General features: G+C 41.5%; 1 protein-coding gene across 4 annotated transcripts in view; it reads right to left on the bottom strand.

Annotated features, from left to right (window-relative positions):
• usp32 (ubiquitin specific peptidase 32) overlaps window positions 1-12029 on the bottom strand; it is a 67443-nt gene that overhangs the window by 41915 nt on the left and 13499 nt on the right. For all 4 annotated transcript variants that reach the window (XM_085479033.1, XM_085479031.1, XM_085479032.1 and 1 more), the window contains exon 2: window positions 4112-4239. In XM_085479033.1, coding sequence (XP_085335159.1) covers window positions 4112-4239 — 128 coding nt within the window. The remainder of the gene's footprint in view (window positions 1-4111; window positions 4240-12029) is intronic.

Here is a 12029-nt window from a genome sequence, read left to right on the forward strand (position 1 = left end):
AACGGAGAATTCGTGTCCACGAAGCTCAGAGCCAAGTTGAGTCGTCAGGTTGCAGAGGAAACCTCTACAAGAGCAGATTAGTTCTTTATTCTTTTTAAAGCTGTAAATATTTTGTTACTGTTACTCTTTAAATATCACTACACGCATATAGTTTCATACATGAAACTGACTGTGGAGTCCCCAGAGACTGTGGGGAAGTCCTCGACGCAGCCAACTAAAGCACGCTTCTTAACTCGTCTGTCTCTCCTCCCACTCCCACTCCCACCTCCCAAACAGTGATCGGCTCAAACCTTGTTGTTATATTACATGTGGAAGGTGTAATGGTATTTGTGTTCATCCTGAAGCATTTGGTAGTTCACCATGAGACCTTCTTGCTACAGCACACTGTGAGCAACAATAACTCCTTGTACTTATACATTAACTATCAGGATTTATCAGCATATGTGTGCCTGAGGAACAAAATACCAGTTAATAACTGTTCATCCTACTGAGATAACACTGAGTGAAAACAAACAAAAAACAAAACATCAAGCCAACATGCGATTTATCCAGTACATAAAATCTCTGGATACTTGGCCACGAATGATCGTCAGCACCGTCATTATTAGGGCTGGGTTTTGATTATCGATTTATCGATTAAAATCGTGATATCGATTCATTAAAATCCTGAATCGATTTTTTAATATAAATTTATTTTGCCCGAAACGCCACAATCTCAGGTGAAACCTCACAAAATTTCAACAACCGCCAAACAGCTAAATAGTAAATGAGAGCAGGAACACGGATTCTGCACAAAGACGTAAACACACAGCGCCGACGGATCAGAATCAGTGAGATGTGACTTTCTCACCGACGGCACGGACACGGTCGGGGCTGAAAGCCGACAGCTCGCTGACTCTGATGTGTCGGCGGGTCCGCGCTTTGTGTTTACGCCGTTTTTGCGCTGATTCTGAAGCTGTTAGTTTGATGTCTCTCCAAACAATATTGACTGAACCAGCAGCAAAAGAAGATCCAAACTACGCTTCACATAAACATCGTCATGTATTCACTCTGACTTTTACTGTTTTGCTTCCACCAGGATGCACAGCTCTCTCTCTCTCTCTGTACTTCAACAACAGTTTCCCGTCTAAACATTGTTTTCTGCATTATTCACTTGCTTGTTACGCACAAGTCTACCGTTGTTTACAGGCTGTCGGCCGATGTTTTTTTTTTTTTCTTTTACTTACTTCTGAAAAGAAAACCTAATTTCTGCTGTTCAACAGGCTTCTGAACAAATTGAAACTTTTTAAAAGTATACAAAATACAAAACGCCGTGTCTCTAATAAAACTGCTGTAACGTCAGAGGTGATGTTCATATGCTGGTTAATGATTTTCGTTCATTTTTGATCTACTGCAGAATATTTTTATAAAATCCCAGAACAGGAAAATCTCCTTCATGTTTTTCTGTTTTATCTTCAGCTACTTTGACACAAAGGCCTCTGCTGTGATGCTCACACCTTTGATAAAGTCTGGAAAGTGTCAGCTTCCTTTTTATAGATACAAAAATATGTAAATGTACAGATCTGAATTATAATATTTCTGACTGTCTGAGGCAAAATTTCCCAGATTTAAATCGAATTGAATCGAATCAAATTGAATCGAATCGGGATCTTGTGAATCGGAATCGAATCGATTCTAGAAATCAGTGACGATACTCAGCCCTAGTCATTATACACTTATGATAAAACACCAGATAAACCTCTGAGCACTGAACAGTGCGTGTTCCTTGACTGACTGATTGGGTCGGGCTTTCTTTGAACTACCAGACTGTGCAGTAGCCACGGCTATATTTGAAGACACCAGCAGCAACCTTACATCTGGACTGCTGTCACCGCAGTAACTGCTGCCACCGCAGTAACTGCTGCCATGGTGACAAAGGAGAAGGAGGAGGGAGATGACACGTGCTGTAGTGAAGACATGCAAGCCGTGTGTTTAATAAGCAGCAGATGGAGTGGGGGGTGCGCGATGACTAACACTGGCCTTACTAATGCACTGAGGAGACAAGGTAGGTGTTGTTATTGTATGCTCAAGAAACTGGCAGAGCAGCGAGCCTTAACTGAATCACGCACGTTTTTGTTTGCCATTGTAGTGTTTTCCACAAATGTACAGCGTATGCATAGCAGATATGCACAATCCAGCCACAACACGTGGTTACATTTTTATGAAGCAACTGAAGCTACAGAAGAAAGCAGTGGGACACGACAGAGGAAAGCCCACGTTTGGACTGAGATAACCATTTGCTGTCACCTCGCAACTAAGACTGCAGAGGACAGCAGGGGACATGTGCTCTTGAACAGTTAGAGCAGCATGATTTATGATATAATGTGAGGAAAATGCATTCCTATTACACAAGCAAACTGATTTTAAACGATTGTGAACTTTAAATGGTTGTGCCCACACAACGTGCATGACACGGCACAAAAAACACAGGAGAAGAAAAAGTGACAGGCAGGTGTGAATTATGTCAGAGCACCTTTATCAGTAGTTCATGTTAGGATCGTCACTCCATCGTAAAGTCGAAATGCATACAGAGCAAGGACAACAAACTTCAATCAAAACCTCGTTTTTCTTTTTTCTTCATTACATAAACAATCATGTGCAGAGCGGTGAGGGTAGGTGTGTTTGAGCAAAGCAGACAAGACTAAAGAAACCCTGTCGTCAGAACATTAGGATGCTCCCATGTGTCTGACTGGAATCTAACTCCCTTAAATGCCCCAAACAATGAAGCAGGATCTGTAATTTGGGCCATATTTGCACACACGCTATTCAAAACCTAACATTGGTAAAAGAAAGAAATACAAAAAAGAAATCTTCATTCAACTTTCAAGTAATCCAAATCAAACTAAACTCTGGAAATTCTATTATTTCTGTTTAATACAGACACATTTAAAATGATTCAGGCCGCCCTCTACCTGTCATTTCCCTGGAGCAGTTTTATAATTCAGGTTATTCTGAATGAACAGCCTGACATCTACCAATTTAAACTTTGTCATACAAAAAGCCCATAAACCAAAATAATTAAAAGGAATGAACAAAGGAATTAGTAGCTCATTTCAAGAGCAAGACCAGGTTGCTGTCAACACAAAGCGATCAGTAGCCCAATAAAAACCAAACCCGAATTAAATAATTAAATATCCATCCATCTGTATAATTGAGCCGTTTGTACATATTAGCGCTATTTCTTACATTTGTAAACTCTCTGACATGTTGCTTTATTTAAACAGTTTAGTCTGTTACTGTCTTGTTGGTTACTGTCAACTGTAACCCACAGAATTTAGTCAGGGATTAATAAAGCATTCTGATTCTGTCCTCTCTATATCTATATGTATAGAGAGAAAGATAAACTGCCCATTCTTCGATGACTATTACACTTTGAGTCTTTACATTTCATTTCAGTCTATATTCCTCCAGAGTATTTTTAAATCTGTCAACTTCACCAGAAGAAGAAGAAGAAGAAGAAGAGCAGGTTTCAAATGTGTAACATGAGAATGACAAGTCGTAAAAAGTGACAGGAGGAAGCTCTGTCAGATGGGGATGTGTGAGGGAAACTGTAGTCAGACTATATTATACGTATATCGTCATACTGTTGCATATACACCAGCTGTATATATCAAGTCTAGGTCTGTGTTGATTACTTTAATGATTCAGTTACTTCAAAGAAAAACAGACTCTCCTCTGTATCTGCACGAAGAGTCTCCTTTAAGCAGCTATAAATAAACTGGAAACAACGTTGCTATTCTATATTTATTCCCCTGCAGAACTTTGGCTGTTCTTTAGCCTCGAACATCAGACTGATGCTTTTCAACAGGAAACACAGAGCTATAAAATGGTAATGATACCTTTTTATTGGATCAATAAGTCTTTCAGTGGAATGCAAGGCTGAGCCTAATGTGAGGTGAAATGGCCCCTCACTACAACTAAAATCTCTAGCTTGTACTTACAATAAAATCCTTCATACAAAGCTCGTTGGTCACACTGCTAAGGCATAACCGAACTGATTTTGTTGGCTTCCTGGAAACTGCCGCCACCGTTACCCACTCAGAATACGTGGTGTGACATCATTGTGGCTTACCTCTGCGACTTTAGGGGGAACTCCATCTCCCAGAACTTCCCTGTAGAAACACTGCTGGGTCATGTAATAGGAGAGGCCACTGGTTCTTTTGAAGGCATCTTTCAGCCGCTTCAGTTCCACATCAGTGACTACAGAGAGACAAACAGAGATGGGATTACATCAACAGAGACGGAGAGCTGATCTGCAGTTGTTTGCGAAGTCATGCTACAAGTCTGCAAGAGAAAAACAGAATCTACGAAAGATAAACAGTAAAGAAACAAGCAATGGCTACAACAGTTTAAAAACTGTATTAGGACCAAGGTCTGGATGGTCCTGAAATACGTCTTTAATGTTTTTAAATGTCATTGTTTGAAGCTCTGAGGACTAGACGCCAGATTTCTTTCACCTTCACTTCACTAGGACTGCAGCACAACTGTTGGCAGCAACACAGAAAGAATGACTTCCATCCAATTACAGTAAACAGAGGAAGCGCTTTTAATGCAACGGTTAAAATGATCTTCTAACAGAAGCGCCTGAAAAAGAAGTTTAACGGTGTCATGTCGTTAATCCATAGATTAACTCTGGAACAGTTGGTAAAAATGACAAAGCTGCTTACACATGTAGTAGTAACTGTGGCGCTGTAGCGAACAATGTCACCGACTATACACAGCGGTGACAGCAAACTGCTGACTAACGGCTGAAAAGGATCCTGTTTACAGCTTCCATGACCACATTGTAGCTAAATGATCAACAAGATACCAGTAGGTGCCGCTCATCTGATAGGCAAGGGGTCAGCGTGCAGTAAAACGGAATCATTAACTGTTGACTTATCAGCTTTCAGCAGCCAATCACAGTTCAACAGGGATAAGCTGCAGTAAATTAGCAAATACAAATGTAGGTACATTAGTTAGAAATTGAGGGCACTTTAAAGACTCCATATGAAAAGCTGGTAGTGCTGGGGTTGGAGCCACAGCAGCATGACAGAACTGCTCGACTGGTTTTGACAAATGTCTGATTAGATTGGATGACTGGTCCACCTGCTTCAGGATTGGATGTTGCTCGTCAGAGGGTAGCCTATCAAATGATCCAAGCGCAACTTTGATGTTTTCTGAATCAATGATAAACTAAAACAGTGTGTTTCCTGTTGTAGTCTTAAGAGACTACAAATAACGGACGTCCTTAAATTTGACCTTGTCTGCATTAAAGTGTGGCTTTAAAGAAAGAAACTTTAGTCATTTCAGTATGCTCATTTTCTACACTGCTTATGTAATTGCAAATATACAACTGTTGTTTGTCACAGTCAGTGTTGGGGAGTAACGGAATACATGTACCGCCGTTACGTATTTAGAATACAAAATATGAGTAACTGTATTCCGTTACAGTTACCGTTTAAAAAGGTGGTATTCAGAATACAGTTACTTTGTTGAAATAAATGGATTACACTGCGGTACTTTCCTGTTTCATATTGTCGCGGGTCAGGACTGTTTGGGTTTTGTTTGACAGCTACGTGCTGTTGTTCCAGGCGGCAGCGTTACGGTTGCCATGGTTACAGGGCGACGCTCTCTCTCTCTCTGCGACTGTGTGTTTCCTGGGTGAGAGAGCGCCTTTTCGTTGTTGTTGTTGTGCTAAGCTAACAGGCAGAATGCTACAAGCATAGCTCTAAAGAATGTAGCATCATGGGCAGTGTAGTCCGTGCTGCAGGGAGAATGGACTGCCATACACGTTATGGGTCTGTGAGCGCGAGGAGGGAGAAAAAGGGGAGTGGAAAGGTACGAGTTGTCATCGAGGAAAAACGGGAGCTGGAAGCATGTAAATATAATAATAACCACTGCAGCCAAGAAGAGAGCCTGACGAGCCCAGTTGTAAGTAAGCTATTAAGACTCGACTGTACACCGTGTTCGTGTTTTCCTCCGAAAACAATAAGTCCCGTTGGAGCCTTTCAACGCCTCTCTCTGTCTCTCGCAAGAAAAGTTGACCCACACAACAAAGTAAAGCTATTTTTCGGCTACGAGCCGACAGGGACCCCGCCGTATTAGTCAGAGGTCCCTTTACTACAGTTCGGAGTCGCGGACCTTCAGTAACAGTAATAAATCACACAGCAATAGTACATTCACGTTGTTGTAAAAAGCACGATAATATATTAAGTAATCCAAAGTATTCAGAATACGTTACTGTCATTGAGTAACGTAACGGAATACGTTACAGAATACATTTTAGGGCATGTATTCTGTATTCTGTAATGGAATACATTTTAAAAGTAACCTTCCCAACACTGGTCACAGTACAACATATAGTGAACATGCAGTGAAATGCTTGTGTCCTGAACTGTGGACAGGCTGCAGACGTAGCCACGCCACTCCAGGGCTTGTTTCTAGCATGGGGGTCATAGCCAGGACCCTTACTGGATACCGGGTGGAAATCAAACTTGCAACCCCCGCTCCAGAGGTGTGTAGTCTTACCACTACACTATGCAGCTTCCATTACAGCCATTGCTGCAATTACACCACTTGTGGCTACTTGTATTTATATGCCTCCACCAATCAGAGAGGTTGCAGGTTAGTGTTATGACTAGAGATGGCACGATACCACTTTTTTTATGTCCGATACCATAAATTTGGATATCTGCCGATACCGATATGAATCCGATATAGTGTGTTTTTAATATATTGCTGCATTTTGTATAAGTTCATACTCAAGTTTAAATAAACAACAACACTGAAGCTATTCTGTTATACCTGTATTTTAAAAAAAATACACTACACACAAAATATTTCATAGTTCAGCAAAACTGATCAATCTAATAAACTTAAACCTGCTCCATCCTCCCTATTCTGGTATTTTAAAGAGCACTTAGCAGAAATATTAAGCAACCTAACTAATAGGGTTGCAAACTCCCAGCAAAAAAATAGGGAACCACCCCCCACCCTCCACCTCATGATGCTTAATCGATGTAATCAACTTTAATTTGATGCAGTGTGGGAAAAAATGCACAGAAATCAATTATTTTTCAAGAATAATTAAATAGATTCAACATCTTTCTTCAATAGAACTGCAGACTGCACAGATGGTACCTTCCCAAAGGAAAAAGTAGTATAGCTTACTAGGGTATATATTAGACTTAACAGTCACTATATACAGTAATGGACTTCTATACATTTTACATCAAATTAAAACTTTGGGTGTCAGATAATTATTTATTAAAAGCTCGACATTTTAAATGAGAATAAGAAAGAAAAGTATGTCTTTGTGCCCCCTTTTCCCTGTTCATGCCCTATCGGCCCCCCTGGCTAAACTTTGCTAGATCCACCCCTGCACAGTTACCAGCGTCAGCTGTAGAAATAGATCCTGGTGTAGAAAGTAATATTAAATAAATTCTAACAATAGCTGATCAAGCTTAAACGTGCTGCTGTTGTTCAGCCGCTGGTTTCCTCTTTCTGGTGCAAAGTGGGCCAAAAACAAACAAGAGAGACGATCAGCTGATCATTGATCAGTTTCATGATTGAAGTAGCAGCAGGAGAGAGAGGCAGTCGCTCCATAGGTTGTTAAGCTTAACGCTGGAATGCTTTACAAACATTCAGAGACGAACTTACACGCTTGCTTTACTTCTCTCAGGGATCACTTCCTCGGAGATGAAATGCTGGTTTGGTAGCGAGGCTACAAATACACACGACCGCTCTATCACGTGATGCATACTGCTCCGATGTGCTACGGTTATGAGCTGAGTTACGCCGTGTCGCAAGTTTTGTGAGGTGCTTTTTTGATATCTAATGGATCGGATTACGTTTTTTATTTCTCTCCGATATCCGATCCAGTAATTTACGTCAGTATCGGACCGATACTGATACCTAATATCGGATCGGTCCATCTCTAGTTATGACAGACAGGACTGTGCTAACTATGACATAATTACCATAACAGTTATTGGACTATTCTTGACCTTTAAATGTTCATTGACATATCAGCTAAACTTTAGCTCATCCTTGATTCCAAGTGTGCAACAAATCTTGAGAAATTTTCCAGAGAAGCTTATGAGATGTTGATGAGGACGGGATGGAGAGCACTAGAATCTCCATCGTCATCGAGGTATTTTAAAGTCTGATTGGAGAATATGTTTACAATGCAAGATGTTGTTTATATGATGACAAAGACACACCGTCACTGGAGATGGTGGAGACCAAAATAGAGCTTAAAAACAGATTCATGTGGTCAAAGTCAAAGCTAACCATGTGTGATAGATATGCAAACTTGCACATCCGTTAAAGCCAGTGATATCTGCACAGCCTTTGTAACGTGTGATGATTCGACTTTTTAGTGCACTTAAGGCAAACGTAAAAACAATCCCAGTCTTTCTTTCACACTGTTACATGATTACATTAATACTACCACGCCTCTCTGTCAACGCTCACATTGTTGATGCTGTCTAATCAGCTCCACTTCGACAACTGCTCTTTAATACACGTGTAATATTTTCTGTCACAGCTTCAGCTGAATCAGTTTAATTTAACCCTTCGACAGCACAAGGTCAAAGCAAGAAGCACATATGACATTTTTGTTTGCGTCTTACGGAAAACTACTCATGCCGAGTTCCATCAACAACTCCCTTAAAAGCTGTTATTCCGCCTTTATGGAAACTTTTCTTTATAAGCGTCTCTGAACCACACTCGGGTTTCTGATATCACCTATTTCGACAGAGCCAGTAGGGGCAGTAGTGCTCATGGGGTTTCAGGTTTGACCCTAAAGCCTACCCAGACACACGTGCAAACGCTCATGCACACACACTGTCACCGCGATGTTAGCCGGCAACATTCAGGCATAAACTCATTTTGAGCAATAAACTTTATTTCCAACTAAAAGTTTAAGAGGAGAGACATTAAAAGAGAATCGCTTTTACCTGGATACGTTGGTGTTAGGGTGCAACAGCTAATTCAAATAACAGTGGACTACTGTGCCTTTAACAAAAAAGCAGAGCCCGTGCACGCAGGCTAACGACATCCGAGGAGACCCGGAGAGCACGCCTTCCACCGAGACAATGCCCTAAAGAAAGTAACAACACTAAAATTCAAAAGGTTCTTCTTCTGACCATGCTCCACCTCTCCACTAAGTTTACTGAAATGCAGACAGTTACTTTTACTGTAATCTTGCTGACAGGCCGATAATCAGTAAAACTGAGCCAATCACATACCTCTGACTTCTCTTTAGCAAGTAACCAAGAGTAACTGGACATAAATCTTTATTTTAAAAAAGTAAAAATCAGTTTAACAACAAAACAGAGTTCAAACCCCATTTACAGGAAGTGACGGTGCGGGCGCACACACCATGCATATACCTTGGTTGGCCCAGTAACCTTTGTCATCTCCACAGACGCAGTTTCACTCTGACTACTGTCACACAGACAAAGCCTTAAACTAACGGCCTCAGCTGGATCAAACTTTACTAAGAATGCACAATTTGTGTTAACGGGCTGTGCTAATGAAGTGACGCAAATAAATTACCGCAAATGCCTTTCAGCAGTAACAGCAGGGTGCTGGTGTTTGACCGAACTGACATAACAGGTATGAGGAGGGAGCTGGTGTCTCTTCAGGTAATTTAAGTAAGAGTTGTAAGATCAGCTGATGGGCAGGGTGTGACTCCACCTTCATTCTTCACATTTATTTCCACAAAAACAGAAACACTGAACCATACAAAACCTAAAAAATGTATTTATAGATACAGGCTCAGCGAGTTTGAAAAATGTTAAAGGTCACACTGCTACTGAGGCTTTTCTCCTGCCTGAGAGGACGAGCACATCGTTAGGGTGGTGTCTCCTCGCAGCATGAAGAACCCAAACCACAGCCGGGGTTTCCTGGGTGGATTTTAAATTGGCAATGATGTGGTTTAAGTCTACAGAATAAAGTGCTGTACAAATGCAAAGTAAGTAAGTGGTCAGCAAGACTAGGAAAGCATTATATAAATGTATAAAACTAACAACACGTCTGCTGGGCACAGGTGTGCTGTAAGCACAACACAGAACAAGAACCTTTTCAATTATCCTGGTTTTTGGGCACAACACATGAAAACTGTGTCAAGTGCCAAAAAAGTGCCAAGATGTGGTTTTATGAAAGGTAAGCTGACGATCAGAAGGTATTTACAGGTCACTGACAACCTCGCAGAGACAACGAGACTAAAGAAAGCCACTGTCCCAAAGAGTCATGGGTTTATCTGCTCCCTGCATAGTCCTGCACGTTGGTGTGCAGGTTGTGGTAATACTAAATATGAGTGGAAACTGCACGGAATGTAAAAAACAGACTATCATTAGAAAATAATACATGATCTCGTGTTCTGAGATAATGGATGGGAATCGTGTGTGTTTTGTTTTGGGAGAGATGAATTCTATTAAAAAAGGCCTCCGGTCCTTTTCACAGATCACTCCAGCTGCTGTAACGACACCTGCGTGCAGTCTATTACAACACAGAAATGGTTTCCTGGTGCACAGCGGTGAGAGCCACTGAAACATGGAATGACACCAACAAACATCAGCGCTTAATGACATCCACCCGACGGAGTGCAACAGCTCTGAACTGTGAACATTTATTTCGCTGGTGCCTCGTGTATCTGCTGCTTCTGCTGGCTGAAAACTACATGGGGATTTTAGCTTGCGTGTTGCGAATCCAAAGAAGCTGTGCACGTCTAACCCTACGCCTTTCACTTTCTTTAATAAGTCATCGCTGGTATAAAGATGAAGATATCCCAAAGTTAGACGTCTGAGGGCTGCTTTTTTTAAATCTTGGTCATTTTGGCCTGTATTTGTATAGCGCTTTTCTAGTCCCTAAGGACCCCAAAGCGCTTTACACATCCAGTCATCCACACATTCACACACTGGTGATGGCAGCTACACTGTAGCCACAGCCACCCTGGGGCGCACTGACAGAGGCGAGGCTGCCGGACACTGGCGCCACCGGGCCCTCTGACCACCACCAGTAGGCAACGGGTGAAGTGTCTTGCCCAAGGACACAACGACCGAGACTGTCCAAGCCGGGGCTCGAACCGGCAACCTTCCGATTACAAGGCGAACTCCCAACTCTTGAACCACGATCGCCCCATTTTGCAGAAAAGCTCTGATGCTGAGCCAAAGCAAAGCGAGATTAATGGGTCAGTGAGCTACGTCGAGCTTCAAGTCAGAGTTCTTGGTGTTACCAAAGTGGCCCTCTTTGTAACTGACCAACTCACCATGGCAACTTCTTCTGAGCACAAAAGCTTAGAGAAACTCTTTTATTTGCATCATATTTTAACTGCAATGTAAATTCTCTGTATTCTCTATGTGCCAGTTGTTAAGCTGTTTAGCTTACTAACAGCAAATGAAGCTACAAAGTCAGAGCAGTGCAAACTGTGCATCTTGTTGTTAGTGGCTTGTGCAGTCTATTCTTTTGGTGATGCCAGAAATCTATACATTTTTGCTTTACTTTGCTGCCAAGTCTCCTTTACACTGTTGAATTGGAAGCTACTAGAACACACAACAACAACCAAGAATAGCTATTTGATCAATGAAGTTAATTTCCCTTTGTGTGCAGGCAAACTAAAAGGATTTCCACATCTCCTTCATTAGCCGGTGGGTCAGTAAGTTTCAGTGTTTAAATGTATCCAGTTTAAAGTTTCCGAGCTAATGTGAGGCAGTTATGTTAAAAATGAACAGCAGCACCGTGAGCACACCCACACTTAAAACAATTAACTCTGATTAAAATGCTCATCGTACCGCTCTGGGCGCTAAATCACAGGATTAACAATTTTCTGCAACATTAATTTCCTGTCTTCTTTGCAACAGTGTTGCAATGTAATGTTAGATTTTATCACCATTTCAATATAATCATTTGATAACACTCACTGGAGTCGGCTGTGCTCGTGGGGATTATTCTGTGCTGAAGGAGAGTCGGGCAACACATTAAAAGCCCCTTTGATGAGAATG

This window comes from Copadichromis virginalis, linkage group LG14 (assembly GCF_057382275.1).
Source record: "Copadichromis virginalis isolate Kocher_CV1m ecotype Utaka linkage group LG14, C_Virginalis_male_GT1.1, whole genome shotgun sequence".
NCBI classification, from domain to species: domain Eukaryota; kingdom Metazoa; phylum Chordata; class Actinopteri; order Cichliformes; family Cichlidae; genus Copadichromis; species Copadichromis virginalis.